This window comes from Ochotona princeps, chromosome 2 (genome assembly GCF_030435755.1).
Source record: "Ochotona princeps isolate mOchPri1 chromosome 2, mOchPri1.hap1, whole genome shotgun sequence".
Lineage (NCBI taxonomy): Eukaryota > Metazoa > Chordata > Mammalia > Lagomorpha > Ochotonidae > Ochotona > Ochotona princeps.
In genome coordinates this window covers 24,596,061-24,616,236 of record NC_080833.1, presented here as the reverse complement: position 1 = coordinate 24,616,236, position 20,176 = coordinate 24,596,061, and the positions used below count along the sequence as shown (strand labels likewise).

The 20,176-nt window shown below is 49.7% G+C and overlaps 1 protein-coding gene across 1 annotated transcript in view; it reads left to right on the top strand.

The window, feature by feature from the left end:
- The window catches only part of CSMD2 (CUB and Sushi multiple domains 2), a 112,855-nt gene continuing 92,679 nt past the window's right edge, over window positions 1-20,176 (top strand). The window contains exons 1-10 of the mRNA XM_058661032.1: window positions 1-70; window positions 322-435; window positions 6,803-6,898; window positions 7,972-8,175; window positions 8,600-8,724; window positions 9,759-9,855; window positions 10,833-10,937; window positions 15,224-15,342; window positions 15,878-15,947; window positions 18,053-18,169. Coding sequence (XP_058517015.1) covers window positions 1-70; window positions 322-435; window positions 6,803-6,898; window positions 7,972-8,175; window positions 8,600-8,724; window positions 9,759-9,855; window positions 10,833-10,937; window positions 15,224-15,342; window positions 15,878-15,947; window positions 18,053-18,169 — 1,117 coding nt within the window. The remainder of the gene's footprint in view (window positions 71-321; window positions 436-6,802; window positions 6,899-7,971; window positions 8,176-8,599; window positions 8,725-9,758; window positions 9,856-10,832; window positions 10,938-15,223; window positions 15,343-15,877; window positions 15,948-18,052; window positions 18,170-20,176) is intronic.

The window sequence follows — 20,176 nt, the reverse complement described above, 5'->3', positions numbered from 1 at the left end:
ATGTATGCTAAGGGAGAGGATGCCCTTAAAAGCCCCTCCACGGCCAAGTGCTTGCTGTTACAAGCTGTCTGCAAAGGAAATAAGGTTAGCTAATGCCATCCCCACTGACCTAAGCAGAGAGCACATCCTTGACCTTGCCTTGCCCCCTGTGGAGAAGACCACCCCAGGCCTCATCCAACTCCCCATGCGCCAGTGCTCCGTGTGGGGCAGATCAACCAGGCCAAAGGCCACCTGCAAACCCACAAGCACTCCCCTGGGCTGGCCTCCGCCTGGCCTGGGACCTCAGGTCCTGACATTCTGCACACCATGTCTCCTCCACAGTGGTGTTTGGTCAGTTTGCCTTCTTCCATACGGCCCTCAACGACGTGGTGGAGGTGCATGATGGCCACAGCCAGCACGCCCGACTCCTCAGCTCGCTCTCCGGCTCCCACACAGGTACGAGGGCCCAGCCAATGGTGGTGGGTGGAGGACCTGGGCTGTCACGGGCCAGCTGCAGGGACAGGAGCTCCCCAAGCCCCACACAGCCACAGGAGCAGCTGCACAGCTTTCTGCAAAGGCTGGCCTCTCAGAGCCTAGGCTGGCAGGGGACTGCACGAGCTCTCCCACCCTCAGTGTGTCTACACTCCATCTACCACCTGTCTCGTGTGGGTTTGTATTGAGACCACACGTTTTTTCCTAATTATCAGCATATTACATTTTCATCGTTTACATTTGGGGGCACAACAAAATAACTACAGAGGATTAAAATAAAACGACCCTGGAAAAGAGTTGCTGGTAAGATGTAGAGTCATTCCTTCCAGGCTTTGTAACTAGTCGACTTAATCATTCATGTATTTTATTGCCTAAAACAATATGCATATTTTTTATTGAAATATTCATGGTGAGCTCTTCTCAGCTCTATTTTTCTTCTAAAATAGGGTTTTTAAATGCTGCATAGTAGTCTCTCAGTTACTTAAGATTGATGCAGTGAGCTCCTCATTATGGAACAATTCAACTCTAATTTTTCCCTCTTAGGCATGGTAATTCAATGGATAATATGTATATCTTTATGCACAAGCGCTGACCTTAAACTATCTAGAAGTAGAATTGCCAAGTTGGAAGATAGGTGAGATTGGTACAGCTTTTTATACAGATTGCCAAACACCCCTGGAGAAAGTGCTGGCTATTTGTTCACCAACATGAGTCAGGTGCTTTATTCTCACAAAACTGGGTAATTAAAAACACAAAGGCATCATTAGTTTGAAGTGCAATTGGCATTTCATTTTCCCATTTGCCTTTTTTATTACTAGTTAAAGGGTAACCATTTTGTGATATGTTTATTGGTTCACACGTTTCTTGTTGGAGAATTTGTGTTGTTTTTTTTTTATTAGCACTTGATTTCTTATTTATGGAGTAGAGTTCTGTGTAATTATAAGCTGTGTATATTATATGTGATGAAAACGTTTTTTCATGATTATATGCTATAAAAGTCTGCCCCTACAGTTTGTCACTTGCCATTTAATTTTCTTCAGGGCATGTTTTAATGTTAGCAAATTTAAATTTCCCGTGATATCAAATCTATCAACGTTTTCTTTTATAGTTTTCTCATTTGCCTTTATGTAGATCAAATAAATATTCCTCTGTGTTTTCCTTTATTTCTTTTTTGTTTCATTGTTTTACTTTAATACCTTTGGTGTTTATTTGGGTATCTTATTTGATGTAGGGAAGTTAGCCATATTCTTTCAAGTGTAGTTCATCAGTTGTCCTTTCGTAATGTTAGCATGTGTGAATGCCAGATTGACATATTGCAAAGGGTGCTTCAAAAGGTTTGTGGAAGCAGAATTGAAAGAAAACCTTATTTTGGTGCAAAAAAAATCCATAAATATATAGAGACTTTCAAAAAATCATGAAAAATGTGCATTGTGAAAAGAAATATGCATGGATTTCAAAGCATTTTTGCAACAAAATACATTGCATTTTCCACGAACATTCTGTAGTCTTCTTACACATAACTTTTATGAAGAATTCATGCCTCTGCTTGCTACCATTTTCTTCAAGTTTCTATTCATTCTTGCATCGGTTCATCACTGCAAAAGCATTACAGTGTTTACTTTTGGAATTATTTCAAACATATGGCACTATAAATCCCTGTAGTTATTCTTTTTTTTTTTCACATTTTTTAACTTGCTGTTGGTGTGTACTTTTGTCTCCTTGTCAAGTTTTAAAATATTGCATAGAAGTATTGACTAGAATTTTATAAAACCTACAAATTAAATTGTGGAGAGGTCACATGTTTATGATATTTATGATATCATTACTTCCATCCAGGAATATATAACCTATTACAAGTTGCTATCGTATCGTCTAAACTTTTCTGTGGTTGCTCATTTTATTCCAAGATATTTCATGGAGATTTTAGTTTCTTTTGTTGCTGTTGTTGTTTTGTTTTGCTGCTGCCAATGGGTTTTTCTACCCCAAATTGTGTTTCCTAACTGATCTTTGCTTGTTAGTTCAAAGACTGTCATCCTGGGTGTACTCATTTGAGGAAGTCATTGAAGCCTCCACAGTCATGCTAACATTGCTGGCTAATTCTCAGCCCCTAGGCAAAAAGCAATATCATGCGCAAATAGATTTGCCTTGCTACTTCATCTCCTTCTCAGTGGCTTCTTTTATTTTCTTCCATCATTATTGGTGTCTTCAAGCATGTTACTTTAATATCAACGTTGATATTTTAGTTTTTAGTACGAAGTCATTGTCGTAATTTCTTTTAGATTTAGCTAGACAGTTACGGGATACACAATGGCGGTGGTTCATCTCCTTGTCTTAGTGGTTTAGACGCCCTGCCTTCATGATGCCAGGTGCTGTTTTCACAGACACCCACAGCCACGTCAGAGATTTTGTGGACTTCGTTTGTTATTTTTTAAAGTATCACATAATCGTTGTACATATTTATGGAACATGCTGTGATCATCCAATCTATGTTTGCAATATGCAATCATCAGATCAGTATCATTAGCATTTTCATGTCTCAAAACATTTATCATTTTTTTTGGTTGCTCTACTGTATCAGTTCTGTAGAATTGCTTGTTTTCTAATTAACCTCCGTCCTTTTTTCACAATGTTTCCTCCCCCTTTTTTTCAAATTGTTTTGTTTTTGTTCTGGTTTCTTGAATTGGGAGTTCCGTTCATTAGTTCCTCTGTGTAATCTGGAGCTTGTTTACAGCAGCGCGCTCACCTGTAAGCACAGCTGCGGCTTCCTTATGCCGTCACTGCCGCTGCATGCTCTCCGTCATCATTACTTGCTAAACAGCCACGTGAGATTTTCTTCACACTTTTTGCCCCGGAGCTGGTTAGGAATGTCTTCTTGATCCCCCCTGGTGACTTGGATGTTGTTCTTGTCACCTTACACTTTCACACGAAGAATTCAATTAAATTGCGGGCCATTCACATCTTTTTATTCTCATCTCTTCTTCCGTCTAGGAACGTGGCCTATTTCTCCATTTGTTTATCTTTTGTAATCTTTCCAAAGGTGCTGTCATTTTCATCTACACAGTATTGGCTTGCTGTCGATTTCATTCCTAGATATGACATGGAGATTTTAGCTGCGCTTCATATCCCATATTGTATTTTGCGTTATTCTTGTTATGTGGTCAGAGAGCAGGGCCTGCAGCATCTCCGCAGTGGGAATTGCATGCGGCCATTCCCATAGCCAAGGAGTTTAAGTCCCCGATTACCTGGCAAAAGCGTGTGTTCTCTGTGGTGGAGAAAGGTGAGAAGAGGCAGGCGCAGGTCCCACAGCCACACTGTCCGGGCTCCCAGCTCAGCTTTCCCTCTTCCCCTGGCATGGCACTTGACCCTTGGCTGTCAAATACAGAGTGAAAGTTCCATCTCCTGAAATTCTCTTTGTAAGCTTGTAAGAACCACACTTTGGACTTTTCCAAGTCCACACACCCCATACACACTCACTCAAGATGTGTAGGATTAATAAGTACCAAGTTCGCAAAAATCTCTGCACAGATGCATGGTTGGGTGGGTAGATACACAGGTATGAATACAACTGTAGATATTTAGCTGTGAGTGTATGTATGGAAGCTACAGATAGTGTGGCAGAGGTAAATATAGGACTTCCGAATGTGGGTGATCGACTCACAGTCTCTCGTTTCTCCTTTGAGAAACACTTTAGTGGGCCACGCTGCCAGTGGTGGGACTGTGCCTTTCCCTGTCCTGTTCCTGTCCCATCCCTTCCCTGAGGCATGCTAGGGTTTAATCAAAGCTTGGGGACCTCAATGCACCAATTTCCACTTCATCTTCCATATTGGATGTCTATCTGTGAATATGATGTTGAACTTTCTCCCGTTACAACAGATATCGTAGTGTCTTCTCGTGTTTCTAATGTGTCACTCCATTTTCTCCTCTACTGTTTCTGTTAAGGGAAGGTTTATTTGTTTTTTTTTTTTTTTTCCAAATGAAATACCTGGTCTGATATCTGCCCCCTTGTTTTGTTCTTTCTGCATTTTGCTCACCTGTGTTTTGATTTTGCTATCTCACTTTCCCGTTCATATCTGACCTGTCTCTAATTTCCAACCTCTTGTTGGTATATTTGGATATTTTTAGATTAGTATTGCTAACAATTGTTTTTAAATTATGGACTTCTTCACCAAGAATACATCTTGACATTTATAGTTTGTTCCCTCATTAGCAATGTTTTTTAAGATTAACTGTTCTTCCAGATCACATTCATCTCTGCTAGTTCTTGAATTCTCTCCTTTATTCTTTTCCTTTTCATTTGGGTTTAGAATGATTGCAGAGGCTTTCTCTCGTCTTGTATGGATGGAAAACCTTCCTTTTGTTGTGTCTTGTGAATGACAACTTGACTGTTATGGGTCACATATTGCTCAATACTACAGTGATGGTTCCATCTTGCCCCAATATCCAGTATTACAGACAAACAGGTCCAGCCTGCTGCATTGGCCTTGCATAGGAACTGTGATTGTGCAGGCATAGGATTTTCGTATGTTTTCATGCTTTTCAAACTTGACACACACACTTGGACATCTTATCATGGGGGAAGGCCTCTCTCGCTACCTGCATCTGGCACTTTGCACACTGCTTCCATCTGAATGAGTTAGCAAAAAAAAAAAAAAATCTCCTGTCTGAAGTTCGTTTCTCCTCCTTCAGTGTCTCTGGAATTTCTGACATGTGCCTAGCAGATGCTTTTCATCTATCTCCCACGCTGTTTGCCACATCTCTGATCATTTTCATCACTTTACTCTCTCCCTGTGGATTCTGGGAGAATCTCCTAAATTTCCCTTCCTATCTCTGTTCACTTTCTGTGAGATCCAGCTGCCTGATGCCAACATCTCTCATCTCCTTGTGCCTTCGTTGGTCACATGTCCTCCCTCTGATGTCACCAATGCAGTGCAAGACGTAACCTTATAACAACTGTGATCAACAGTCTCCTGCGATTTCTGCCTGTCTGTTGCAGGATGTTTGCTGTGACTTCTCAGAAGAGTTTTCTCTCCTAAAATTTGAAACCCCTTTTTTTTTCAAAGATTTATTTGTTTTTATTGGATTCACAGAGAGAAGGAGAGATAGAGAGAAACATCTTCCATCTTCTGGTTCACTCCCTAAATGGCCACAATGGCCAGAGCTGAGAGAATACAAAGCCAGAAGCCAGGAGCCAGGAGCTTCTTCCAGGTCTCTCACGTAGGTGCAAGGTACCAAGGCTTTGGGTCATTCTCTGCTGATTTCCCAGACCATAAGCAGAGAGCTGGACGGGAAGTGGAGCAGTTGAGACACGATTGGTACCAATATGAGATGCCAGCACTTGCAGCTAAAGGATTAACCTGTGAGCCACAGAGTCAGTTCCTCCCCAGAAAACTTTTCTTCTACCTAGTGGTTTGACTCTGCTTTTCTGTTGAGAGGAAAGTGCTCAAGACTGCGGCTGACCTGAGGCCTGAGAGTGGTTGAAAAACAAGCATCTTTCAAGGCTGGAGCTGGGAGGCTGGGAGACCTGAGCTGTGCCCTTCCCACTCGCAGTTCCAGAAGGAGCTGGAAACAGTGGTAGTGGTGATAGGAGGCTCTCTTCTAGACTTCCTGTTTGTTTTTGGGAGCCAGAAGTCAGCAAGGATGGCTGCTGTAGCTCCTCATTGCCAGGAGCCTCACATGGGCATTCCAGAGTCCATGGTGGGCGTGGCAGTGGCTCCTAACTCAATCCTCTCCTCGTTGCACTTGAAGCCTGGCTCCGAGTGACCACTCCTCCCCTTCCATGGCAGAGTTGGCAGCCAGGCTCAGAGGTCCCAGTGTGTGCAGCTAGGTGGTGTATTGACAAGCAGTTCCAAACTTCCAGACTTCACCCAGGTCCACTGAGCACCGTCCTTCCCCTTGCCCTCCTGCACCACCACAAGGGGCAACTTCACCTCCACCTTAAGCTGCACAGGCTGTCAGCCTCCACGGTCTCCTGTGCCGATGCAAGTTTTCTCCCAATCTGGGTGTCGCTGATTGCGTGTCAACACACCCTGGCTTGCCTGAGAGAGTTCCCAAGTCCACTTGGTCTTCCCAACATAATGATCACACCTTTTTACTCAAAAGTGTCTTAATGGAAGTGTCCTTCCAAAAGCTGGAGAGAAATGCAGTTCAAAGATATCACGTGAGACACGTAACATGTACTTTCCAGGAACTTTGAGTGTTTGGGTTTGGGACGCCTGGAGCGTGGAAGCAGCTGCTCTGTGATGTGTGGGCAGCCTCTCCTTCCTGACCAGGACTATCCCTGCTGGGCCTAACGGCTGTACTCAACCCTTGTCTCCTCCTTTTATCTTGGCAGGAGAGTCGCTGCCCTTGGCCACTTCTAATCAAGTGCTCATCAAGTTCAGTGCCAAAGGCCAAGCACCAGCCAGAGGTTTTCACTTTGTCTACCAAGGTATGCAGGGCATAAGGGTTTGACAGTGAGTTCCTTTGACCCATAGTCTGAACCTCATCCTCTTTTGGGGGGATCAATGGCTGATTTGTGTCATATGTCACTGAAACTCAGTGGATTCTAATACAGTTGCTTGTTCAATAGACATTTCTTTGACCAAACTCTGCAGAATGAGCAAGGAAATCAGACTCAAGAGCCAGTTTCGGCCCTGACTCTCATCGCTCATGATCTAGTGAAGCCTGGAGGCATTGGCAGGTGCCGGCCGGACCTCCTACCTGGACTGTATTTCATGGATGCTTGGTTAGGTCTACAAGACAAAGCCAAGGCACGGAGCAAGCACAGGCTCTAGAGTCAGGTGGACATGGATATGAACCCTAGCTCAACCATTTTCTACAAACCTAGGCACCTGCTGTTCCCTGTTCTGGAGCCCCAATTTGCACACCCAGAATATAGGGGCAAGAACAGCACCACACTGGTAGGATGAAAAGAGTAGGCAAACTATGAGGTAGCAAACAGATCATCAATGTTTCTTTACTTCCTCTCTGGCCCAGAAAGCAGTGCCTTAGTGCTCTTGGCTACCACCTGGACATCCACTTTGTGGGGCCCAGGTGTTCAGCTGGGACCTGTCCATTCTACTCTGCCCAGAATGTGCTTCCCTGTGGGGTGCCATCCCTGGGACCTGGGTTGCAAGGTGCTATCAGTCACTGGGAGAGTGTCTACACTCAGGACTCCAACATGATCTTAAGGCACACAAGGAGGTGTAGGGTGGAGACCCTTTGAACAGAGATGAGAGCCCGTTCTGTTGGAGCATCAGCAACCCTGATGGACCACGTGTACTGCACGCACTACCATGGCAAGCACGCCATGGCTCTAGAGAGTGCAGCAGCCACACTGTGTGTTCCACTGCATTCCAGAAGAGACCATCTGGAGATCCCCTCCCCCTGCCCTAAAGGATAAAGTGCCCAGAACTTCACAAGGTCCTTGCAGATCATCTTTGCCTCAGTCCTTTGGTGGGCACCACCATGCCAGCTTCTGGAGGGGTGCGGTCCGCCCTTCAGTGCCCTTGTCCTCTGCAGCCGTACCCCGAACCAGCGCCACGCAGTGCAGCTCCGTGCCGGAACCCCGCTATGGCAAGAGACTGGGCAGTGACTTCTCCGTGGGCGCCATTGTCCGCTTCGAATGCAATTCCGGTTATGCCCTGCAGGGATCCCAAGAAATTGAGTGCCTCCCTGTGCCCGGGGCCCTGGCCCAGTGGAATGTCTCAGCACCCACATGTGTGGGTGAGTACTCAGAGAGCCAGGACTGCAGGAGGGAAACTAGGGAGTGGAAATACCAATAGCCCCTTCTCCCTGGAGGAGGCAGGTGGACCCAGCTGATGCCTGCAAACACACAGCAGCCCCTTGCCAAAGGCATAGCTTAAGGAAAATGCCTCATAGTCCTGAGGCCGAGTGTGACAGCAGGAAGGAGGAGGAGGAGCTGGGGTACTAGAGGAGGCATGCCTGGGGTCCCAGTGCCTGAAGCGGGGTGTATTGGGACAAGTCCTTGGAGAAGGCCAAAGCTAGAATGAGCAGGCAGTTCTGGGGGCTCAATATGGGGAGTCAGCATAGAAGAGTCCCTTGCAGAGGCTGGGAGGCTTGAAGGGTAGAGCCTGGCGGGAGGAGTGGGAAGAGCCTCTGACCAGAGCTGCATCCCCCTCCCCCCCAGTGCCCTGCGGAGGCAACCTCACGGAGCGCAGGGGCACCATCCTGTCCCCCGGCTTCCCAGAGCCCTACCTCAACAGCCTCAACTGTGTGTGGAAGATCATGGTCCCGGAGGGTGCCGGCATCCAGGTAGGGGCATGTAGGTGCAATGAGCTCGGCTGGGCCCTGCTCCTGTAGTCAGGGAGGCCCAGTCCATAATCAAAGACACAGCAGCTCATAGGGGCTGGGGAACAGAGGCAGGGAGCTCAGGAAGCAGCACAGGAAGGCACTGGCTTTGCCAGTAGACAGAAACCTGCACCTGGGACAGAAAGACAGAACATGACCCAGAGGTGTCCTTCACATGGCTTGAAGGGTTTTCTCTAGGACTTGCTGATGAAGGCAAGGAGGAAAAACAACAAAATGCCCAGCACCCTTGGGGCATCACAGCCAGGGCTGAAAGGGAGGTAGAACCAGTAACCAGGACTAAGAGCCAAGTGAAGGGTGCCCTGACTTGGAGCAGAGGCTGGGAATAGGGCTGGGAGGCTGCAAGTCAGCAGAAAGGCAGTAAGCTAACACTGAGCCTGGGGCTCAGGCCAAGGCTGTGGCTGGGGCCAAGGCAGGGACTGGGGCTGGCGCTGTGGTCAGGACTTTTGCTAGGGCCTGGGCTGAGGCCAAGACTAGGGTTAGGGCAAGGATGACTGGGTCTGGGTCCAGGACTTGGGCTGGGGCTAGGGCTAGGGCTGGGGCAGGGGTGGGGTTGGGGTTGGGGTCAGAACTGGCACTGGGGCTGGTATTCTACTGACCAGGAGTGGGCCGCTGGCTTCCTGCTGCAGGATGTCTCCTGTATTGGAGACAGGGAATGGGGGGAACCTGAGAGGAGGAAAAGGCTGGGCAGACTACAATAGTCTCACTACTTGGGTTTAATCATTTATTTTACACCTATTTTTCCCTCGGCACAGTGAGCACCTCAGAGGAAGAGACTGAGTTTTGCTTAGACTGGGAGGCTTAGCTCTGTGCTGGGCCCAGAGTGTATACATAGTAAAACAGAGTCACGTTGGAGAGGGAGGGTAAGGATGGGTGAGGGAGGGATAAAGATGGAGGGAAGGGAAAGAGGGGAGGGGAGGCCAGCAGAGAGGCAGTGATCCAGGTTGCCTAACCCATGCTTCCGTCCTCCGCCTTCCCAGATCCAAGTCATCAGTTTTGTCACAGAGCAGAACTGGGACTCTCTGGAAGTATTTGATGGGGCGGATAACACTGTTACCATGCTGGGGAGTTTCTCAGGTAAGGGGACGCATGCAGGGTCCTCAGAAGTAGCAACCAGTCTTCTGTGACTGAGACACAACTGTATATCATGAACTTCTCCATTTCAGTGGCATTTAGGACAGTCTTTAGGTCCTACGGATGTCGCTATTGTCAGATCCCAGGACATTGCTGTCATCCCCAAAAGAAACCAGGGGCTCATCTACACTCAGCTCCCATGCCCCACCTCCCGCCTTCTGACTACTCACTGGCCTGTTCTGGGTGCTGAACACAAGGGGTCTTCTGCATCTACTTTCTCTGCAATTAGCCTATGTCCCAGGCCGATCACCTTGTCAGGTGGGCCAGCCCTTGCTTTGATGGGGGCTCCACATTTTGTGGGCATCCTAGTTGTTTCCACATTGGGTATATTGGTAACAAAGCTGCAGTGAATGCTGACTGAGGTTCTGTGGGGCTGAATACTGTCAGTTATCTTGGGGGTTATACCCAGGGACGGGCTGGCTGGGTTCTAGAGTAACCATGGTGACTTGTCTGTGGTGCAGCCAATATGCTCTCCAAAGTGGACACAACACTTCTGGTTCCAATGGGAACTCCTGTTCAGATGCTGGGGGTTATGCCCAGTGACCTTGGCCCAGAAGCCCATGCTGGCTATATACAAACACTGAGGCAAATGCGCCCCAGTAATCTGCCCTTAGTACTGGCTTGCCCTGACCATTGGATGTTTCAGGGTCACTTTGGAGATGCCCAGGAGAGACCAATGTCACAGGTCACTGAGGAGCTCCCCTCCTGCCAGTCTATAGCTCTGTCTCTGCTCATCCTACAGGAAGTGGTTGGAGTTCCCCCTTCTCTCATCAGCTAGAGACCCTGAGCTCCACAGATGCTGACTGTCTAGTGTCTTTGACATGGGGGCTCTCCGGGGACCTCGGTGGAAGGATGCCAGCAAGAGAACCTTGGAAGCCTTGGGGAAACTTCCCCTAAATGATTCTGGTTCTCTTGCCTAGGAACAACCGTGCCTGCCTTGCTGAACAGCACCTCCAACCAACTCTACCTTCATTTCTACTCTGACATCAGCGTGTCTGCGGCTGGCTTCCACTTGGAATACAAAAGTGAGAGTCCAGCGTCTTGCCAGGGGAGTGGAGGGGTCGGTTTGCAGGGAAACTAACAGCTACTGGGTATCCCCTGAGGCTGCATGCTCTCCCCTCACAGCCCTGCACAGCCAAGAAGAGTGGCAGAGCTGAGCTTTCCCTAAGTGAAACGTGTGCATTTACTCTGTGTCCACATCAACACTTGGCAAGTGCCTCGGCCACTGGCCTGGGCCCCAGCACACTTCCTGGGACAGAAGTAGCTGCCAGTGCTGTCCTCCCTGATTCTGTGATGCAGTGGTCTTGGAAATCACTCCCCCTGTGCCCAGAAACTTCACTCCCTTTTCTACCAGATCTCTCCCTCCCAGCTAGAGCCCTCACACCTTAGTTTCCAGCATCCCTTGAGCAGGCCATGGATGAAACTCTCAGCAAGAAATGGGTTGAGGGGCTGTGCCTTCTGAGGAACAGAGACAGGTTTGCTTGGAGATTACTAGAGTCCTGGGGCTGGCTGCCAGGTTCCTGTTCCCACTGGGCCCGGGAGAGGGTAGGGAGGCAATGGCATCTGTGATTCCTTTATTCAACAAATTCTGGACATTTACAACCTGCCAGGTGCTATACTGGGCTTTTTAATAAGATTGGACAGGATGGAGATGGTTGGTACCTTCCGAGCCCACTGGAGAGAGGCAAATGCATAGACAGAAAGTGCAGCCTGGAAAACACTTCTGAGAATGGCTCTAGGGACAGAGCCACAGCACTGAGGACAGGGGGCACTTCCACCCAGGACAGGTGCAGAGGTGAATGTCGAGGACAGACTTGAATGCCTGCCAAGAGGCAAGCCCTAACAGGTGCCTAGCATCCAAGATGAAAGGTACATTCCCTTCCTTCAAAAGCACACAGTACAGGGGTGGGAGATGGAAACAGGCATTTCAGTGTAACAGGGTAGGCCGGAGGTAGGGGGTTCAGAGTTAAATCTAGCTAGGCATGCCTGAGTTAGGCTTGGAAAGAGAAGTTGAAAGGGATGGCTGCCTTGAACAACGGGGACAAGGCCCCTGGGGGACTAGAGGCTTTATAGGGTGAGCACTAGCTGTGACACAGATGGCCACCCACGTAACTAAGGTAAACGGATTTAATCGAAGAGGTTAGGAAAGGGTTGTCTGTCCTCAGCTTAAAGAACTAAACCAACTTAGGACAGCTTGAAGCAAGGACCCTGGGTGGTGAGAACAGGACAGGGCCACTGAGCCCTTCCTCCCTTCAGACACCTAAGGTGTCACTCACCTAGAGGAGTGAAGTAGCCCAGATCTCTTGAATACTTCACCCTTTTTATTTTATCCTCCCTTCTCCCAAGTTGTGTTTCTTCGTCTGGTGTTTTGCATCCATCAGTATTGCTTAGAATCGTCTTTGTTCTTTCTTCTTCCAAAGACGCATTTCTCCCTTAAAGCACGTACTCATTCTTCTGCTTCATACCCAAGAGAACTTCAGTTGTCTTTGTGCAAAAAAGGAGCTGGCATCGCCCACCATTGTCCTCTTCTACTGGGGCCAGTGAGGGGAAAGCAGTCCCAGTCCCCAGTCAGTATCTCCATTGCCCCCACCAATCCCTAGTATTTGGAGACTGGAAATCCCAGGAGCCAAGCCCCTGCAGTCATATTTTATTCTGTAGATAATCTACCCAGAGGGTGAAGACAAAGAAGAATTAGCTTCTGTTGTGCAGGGCAATGGCTTTGGAGGGTGCCATACAGTCACATCTGTGGCCATGACTCACGCTTAATTTCTATTTTAATTGAAATAGAAATGGAACAATATGCTCTCAAAAGTAATGAATTGCATACGATAAAAAAAAGGCATTGTCCCTCTGTTGAAGCATGGCTTAAATAAAATCAAGCTGTGCAGCGTTCAAGAAATTAGAATGGACCTTCTTCTGCCTCCTTCCTGTTTAGCTCTGGTTCTCTCTGCCCCTCCCCTCTTCTCCCTCTGCCCATCCCTGCCTTCCTAGTAAGAGATCTCAAGTTCTGAAACTGTATTCTGCATGAAGTAGGGAGACCACCAAGACAAGGCCCTGCAAGCTCATTCTGATGATTTAGTCCTTGACTGTGGCATTTCTGTCTCTGCTCCTGAGATTTTGGACATGGGCACCCAGTGGCTTGCATTTCCAAGTGTCCCATTCATATGCGGGTCGGAAATAACCTATATGAAGAGGTTTTCTGGAGTGACTACAGGGCCCTGTAGTTTTGACAGAGGGTGAGACTACAGAGGTCAACACTTCCAGCTGTGACGGTGTAAAGGAGGACCATCAGGGCATTCTTTCGTCCATAAGTTCCCATATGAAGACACAGAGCACATGCAGTCATCAGAGTCCCCTGAACAGAACATGACTCAGCTGCTGCCCAAAAGAGGGGGGCAAGGACCAAGGCTTGTTTGTCCTTCCTGGTTCCTTTTCAGAGTACATGGCTCCCTGCAGCCACATGGATTCCCAGGGTAGCCACCAGGAGGGCAGAGGCTGGCCAGACCCAGACTCCCCAGGCCATCCAAGTGCCCAGGGTCAGACCTAGTCACACAAGTTAGCTCCCCCTCCCCCTGTGCTTCCCTGTCCTTGGAGAAGACAGAGTCTAGCCACACCTTGGCTTCCTTACCAGACTTCTAGCCCTGGCCAAATCCGGCCCCACGCACAGAGATTTGCTTACTGTTGAGTTAGACTAGTTAAGGCTGAGTTAGACTCGAATGAACCTGACCTACAGATGCATTCCCTTGGGGCATGGGAAAAGCACAAAGACTGCCAGTCTGGAGATGCGACATTTGCACCTGCTGCCTGGAAGTCAGCCAGGGTGGGGTGCCAAGCAGGGTGAGAATGGTCTCCTGAGAGAAGGTAAAAGCCAAAGGGCACAGGGTCATGTGGGCACTTGTGTGACCTCAACAGCTGCCCTCCTATTGGGCAGAACCAGCATCTAGTCAGGCTTGATCTGAATCTCAGCGATGGGGGACCTCCCCTGTGCTATGGCATGTTAAGGCCTGTGGCAAGGGAAGGAGATGAAGTGTGAAATCCCAGGTCCCATCCTGGGATGGGGCACAGGGGAAGCCCTCAGCCTGTGCTGCTCTTGCGAGGAAGGCCCAAGCAGGCAGGAAGGAAGAGGAAGGCTATGGAGGATGCCAAGGAAATCACTGAGTGACGTGCTGGGTACGTAAGAAGGGCAGAATCAACACCAGTTGCAATTGAAAAGTCAAGAGGATAGAGTGAAAGAGGAATGTGTGGGAGCCCATGGAGGAGAGATGGGAAAGGGCTTCCAGCAGATCACAAAGACTCCAGATCAGAAGGGCGCACGCCATAGAATGGGCGACAAGGACCTGCTCTACATGGCTGGGCTTGGAGGTACCCTGGCTCAGGAGCACAGGTGAAGAAGGCCCGGCTCCCCAGGGAGAAGAGAGAGGAGGGGTGGGGAGGAAGGGCAGCAAGGACAGGAGAATCTGTAAGCTGGGTAGGCACCACAAGGAGGACAGTGCTGACAGGATGCCTGAGCTGAGCATGGGAGGCCAAGCGTGAGGTAACTCTTGCTGCTCCCTGATGGAAGCTGGTCTGACCTTGAAAACACAACCAACCAGGGAAAACAGTCAAAGCCTGTCCCAGCCCGCAGGCCTGCCCTAGCCCTGAGCATTACCGAGACAAGAAACGCATGTCAGAATCGCTCTCCTCCCATGCCTCTCCCTGTGCCTTGACTCAGGGGATCTGTCCTCTTAGGGTGTGCCTGGAGAGGAGAGGCAGGGGTGCATTGGAAGGGGCTCATGCAGAAGGTTTGAAGCCCAGGCCTGGGGTGCCTCCTGGCTCTGAGCTAAGTGGGCAGATGGGGCACCACCGGCCAATGCCTTTCCTGCCCCAGAGCCTTGGATTCTGTGGAGCCTTGGTGTCCTGCAAATGCTCTCTGTGTAATTTCCTTAGTCTGTTTTCCTTGACTCAAATGGAGCACCAGAGGCAGCTACATAGAAAGAAAAAGATGCACTGGGATCACAGTTGGGGATGTGCAAGGGTATGGTGCTAGCATTGGCCCAGGCCTGTGAAGGGCCCTCCCGGCTGGCTGTGTCACAGCCGAGGGTGGGAGGGTATGTGAGAGGCAGATATCACCTGGTGAGGCAGGGACAAGGACAGACCAAGCTCGCCCTTGTTAGGACATGCTGCCACCTCCCACTGGGAAACAAACACACCCAACCTTAACGGTGCCACCATGGGAAAGGAGTAGCCCCAGCCCTAAGGCCAGGAGCAGGACAAGCACACAAGGGAGGCCCCCTTGTCCATTTTACCTTCCCTCTGTCTCTGCTTTACACAGCCGTGGGCCTGAGCAGCTGCCCGGAACCTGCTGTGCCCAGTAACGGAGTGAAGAGTGGTGAACGCTACCTGGTGAATGACGTGGTCTCATTTCAGTGCGAGCCAGGCTATGCCCTCCAGGTACCTCTCCTGGGCACCCCAGCGCCAGAAGCAGGTGTTCCCTAGCATGGAATTGGCCAGTCTTGTATCCCTCTGGCCCCCTATACTCCCAGCAAGTCACTCAAGATTCCCAGGGAATGGTCCCAGATCCCCTCTCAGGGACCATAATCCCCTCCTGAAGCTCTTTATGCACAAGACAAACTTGGCTTGGCCTTGAGAACTTGGCACCAGCCAGACTCACAAGTGCTCCTGCAGAGTTCAAAGTGATTGGACTTTGGGCAAATTTAATTTTCTTTGAAGGTCATGAGGGAATTTAGTAATTAAAGAAATCTCACAAGAAAACCTTCAGTAATGAGAATTCCTTGGTAATGGTCAGGAGCCATTGTCTTCCCCAGCCCTCTCTCTCTGCCTTGGCCCCTCCCTTAGGCAATGCATTTGGGTATTGTTGCATCTCTTGGTCCTCCACACAAAGCCCCAAGCAAGCTCCCAGTTTCCAGCCAACTGTGGGGTTGTGCCCATGGATGGCTTGGCTCATCCCTGTTCCTGACTCCTGCAGGGCCACGCCCACATCTCCTGTATGCCCGGGACCGTCCGGCGCTGGAACTACCCTCCTCCACTCTGCATTGGTAAGAGAGCCCAGACTCACCAGGAGCTCAAAGCTACTTCCCCAATCTTTGAGCTCAGTAGGGTATTGTTGAGTCCAAGTTCAAGCTTGTTCATCCCAAGTCAACTGTCTATGACAGATGATCTTGTCATCTGATGGAAACCTGAAGGAGGTCTGCTGATTCAAAAACATCCTAGTGGTGCTTTGGGTTCCAGATTATAGCCGGGGACATTGGGCTTTGGACTCTGTGGGCCAGGAATGACAGATCAGCCATAGTGAAACACCAAGCAGTGTAGAGGATCTCAGCTTGGCTTTGAGTCCCTGTCTGTGCTGAGCTGTGACAATGAGCCCAAAACCAGGTGTCCACTCCAGAATGTACTCAGGCAAGGCAGAAGCTGGCATTTATCGAATGCCGACTATGTACAGGCTTGGTGTCTGTGTCTCCTCTCCACCGCTCCTTGGAGGAGGAGTACTGTCCTCTGTTTATACACTGGAAGTAGAAGCACCTAGGATTAAAAAAAGACGGGCCAGCGCTGTGATGTGGTGAGTAAAGCCCCATCTGCCAGTTGGAGTTCCACCTGCTCCACTTCTGATCCTGCTGATGGCTCAAGAAGCAGTGCAGATGGTCCAGGTATTTGGGTCCCTGCATCCACTTGGTGAAGAAGCTCCTGACTCCTGACTTTGGTCTGTCCCAGCCATGGCCATGCAGCCTTCTCTGGGGAGTGAACCAGCAGATGGAAGAGTTCTCTGTGTCTCTCCCTCTCTCTATAACTCTAACTTTCAAATAGAAAAATTAAAAGAGAAAATGGCAAAGGCAGGAAAGAAAGCCTAAAGTTCTCTGATGCCCAGGGGGCAGCAAAGTGTCCCTGGGGGCCAACTTGGGATGGGGAGTGAAGTGAACTAGGAGAGTGTCACTTGATGATCCCAGGGTATAGGACTTGGTCACCTGCCGAGCAGGTCAGAAAGGTGACCTAGCTCCGTGTGACACTGCTGTGTGTTGGGTTTGCTGCATGCAACTGCCCTGTGATGTAACCTGTAGTCATTTTAGGGAGACTACAGCCTGCCTGCTGGCTCACTCCCTGGATATCAGCAAAGAACCGGACCAAAGCCAGGAGCCTACGATTCAGTTCCCATCTCCTATAGGCATAGCAGGGACTCAGATTCTTTAACCAGCACCTGCTGCCCTATAGGTAGTACATTAGCACACCAGTTTGGAATGTGGGTGTCCCAGCTAGCTGCTCAACCAGTGGCTTCCCCACAGGCCAGCTGTTCTGCTGTAACCACCTTAATTACTTGCTGTTGTCAGTTCTACTTTACAGTTGAGAAAACTGAGTTTTGGAGACCTTGGACCTTGCCCAAGGTCCCACAAGTAGGGAAGTTGAAATGATGGCCCAGGAGGTCCAGGCCAGAGCCCACGCCACACTGAAGGGCTCAGATCTCTTTGCCAAGTCCCTGCAGGGTACTTGCCCAGGACCCTGCCTGTGCTTTGGGCTCCCCTGCCAGGCAGCCCCTGCCTGCTCATTTCTTATCCTCTCCCAAGGAGTAAAGGATAAAAATTGAGGTGCCCTTTCCAGGTGGCACTGGAGCCCAAGTCTAGTGTTCCCAGATGACTCAGAAGTCTATGTCCCCAGCCCCGGCCCTGACCACTGCTTCTCCCGATGGGCTCCCATGGGAGGTCGCCCACCTCTGTTCCAAGCTTCACCTGCCAACCAGCAACATCATGCCTGGCACACAGCGGTCTTGTCCTCATGCCCAACTTCCCCTTCCCTCATTCTTTGTCTGCAGTACTGGGAGAGTTGGCTGGGCTGTTAGGAGTGGGGCAGCTGAGGGACTGTGTGAGGAGGTATGAGGAGGTATGCAGGCCCACGCTGCTTTCCTGCAGGTCCCCAGAGACCTGCAAAGACCGCAGCCATGCCCGAGAGACCCTCACCTGGGCCTGTGGCTTCCCAGCAGTCCTAGGGCAAACAGCCTTCCCTGAATGGGTTATCTTGAGTTTTGCCTGTGTGTGCATTGTTGTAAGGCACAGGAAGAACAAACCCAGGGCTGTAGGGGTCCTCCCACACATCGGTGTGGCCCTGTGCATGCCTGCCTGTGGTCCCAATACTCCATCTTACCTCCCGGTCACAGCGCAGTGCGGAGGATCTGTGGAAGAGATGGAGGGGGTTATCCTGAGCCCTGGCTTCCCTGGCAACTACCCCAGTAACATGGACTGCTCCTGGAAGATAGCACTGCCCGTGGGCTTTGGTAAGTCTCAGCCTGCACACTGTAGAGACCCTACTCATTCCATGGGACCCTGGGCTGCAGGGGTCATGCATGCCCAGTCATGCCACCATGCCCCACCCCGGGCTGCAGGGGTCATACATGAGCTTCCATATCCCATGGTGACCTCGACCAAGTCCGTAGAGGTCCTGCCTCTGCGACTGAAGACTGGGGAACAGCAAGGATGAAAGATTGGAGGAGGAGGGAGAAATCTCAGGAGCTTGTTATGACCCCTCGAGCAAGAAACTCCAATCCAGGGATGTGGGATGAGAAGGTACTCTGGGATGGTTAAGCAAAGAAAGAAATAATCATCTGTTTTACAGAGACTAAACCTCAAGTTTTGCTTTGAACTCCCCATCCGATTTATCATCGTAATTAAATCGAGCCAAGGTCAATATGAAACTGAGTTTGTATTCTTCCTGCACACATTGCAGCTGGCTGGATATACGGGTGGGTTGTGGGAGGATGAAGGAAAAGCAAGGAGCCGGCCAGGCGTGGGGGATAGGCCGGTGTGAAAGATCCTGACCTGGATGCAAATGTTGATGGCTGCTAAATCGGACACCATTCCCGACCAATGTAGTACAAACCCAGATCTCGCAGGCCGAAGCCATAAATGCTGGATCCAGAGGGCTGCACGCGGAGAGCATCCTACCCCTTTATAGAGTTTCTTCCAGTCCAGGGGCTCGGACATGACAATGGCCCCTTTGTCTTCTGTCATGCAGTCCTGAGTCTGCGTTCTGATTCCAGAAAGGGGAAGCAGCCCAAGGAGGCTTCTCTAAATCTGGTTGGAGGGGCAGGGAGATTGGTGACTTTCCAAAAGGCGTGGGCTTGCCTACAACGTCCATCTGCCCAAGGACACTGAATGATGACAACTGTGGCGGCCTCAGGAGGCTCCAGATTCTGAGCCACTGAGGACGGTGGGTTGGGGGAACCCCTGAAATGCCACATGTAGTCTGTGGGCGGAGAGCCTCTGGTGACGGAGAAGGCTTAGGGCCAGCAGGTTCAAGTGGGAGGTAAGCCCTGTGTCCAGCCACCAGAGCTAAGTCCCAGGGGCTTATGCATGCTCTGCAGGGTCCAGTCACAGTGGCTGCGATCCCTGGCTTTCAAGCAAGTATTGCACTCCAGCACCGGGCCTACCTAGCCTATGGCACTGGTTGCATTCACATGCTGCTGCCACTAGGTGGAGGTCACGGGCCAGTTCCTTTTGCTCATTTCACAAATTCTTCAATCTTTAATAGCCCGCCTCTTTAGTGGGCACGCAGGCCACAGAGATGGAGTATAGGGAGGGTGCCTGAGCCACAGGAGGAAAGCACAGGCTCCGTTGGTGATGGGCACAAAGATGTGCCTTGTAAAGTTGTATGCAATCTCTAAGAGTCTCTGTGCTCATTAAGGAGTAACTCATACCATTGGGTAGTTTGCAAGATGGAATTTATAGGCAAGTTTTTGTATATTAATGCAAATAGATCTTAAAAACACAACCCTGAGTTAAAAAAAGGAAATTTCCAAGTTGTTGTGTGCTGTATAATATCATGTGTGTACGTGTTTAACAGAAATCCAAAAATGTATTACAGAGTCTAAATCCATGAGCTACAAAGAGATTTTCCAGATGTAAGGGGTGCAGGAGGGGGAACAACGTGGAAAACAAAGGGCTTTAGTCTTGTATGTCAAGTCTTTGTTCTTTAAACAATCAGATGCAAATGCAAAAGACCCCACACACGTGCTTGTTCTAAACCAGTCGGAAAGCAGCGGGTGAGCACATTTTAAGCCTGAACATCCCCTTACAATGGCACCCTGAGGGTACCCTGCGTGCTAGACCAGTGTTGTGTGGAGGTGGTGCCCTCTTGAATGCATTTGTCCCCCACAAAGCTTCGCCCCGCCCAAACACTCGGCAGGTGCACCTGAAAGCGTGGCAGGAGCTCAGGAACCATTGTCAGCGGGTGGGTGAAGATTCCTCCAGGTTTTTAAAATAATCATCCTAGTCGTGTTCTGTAC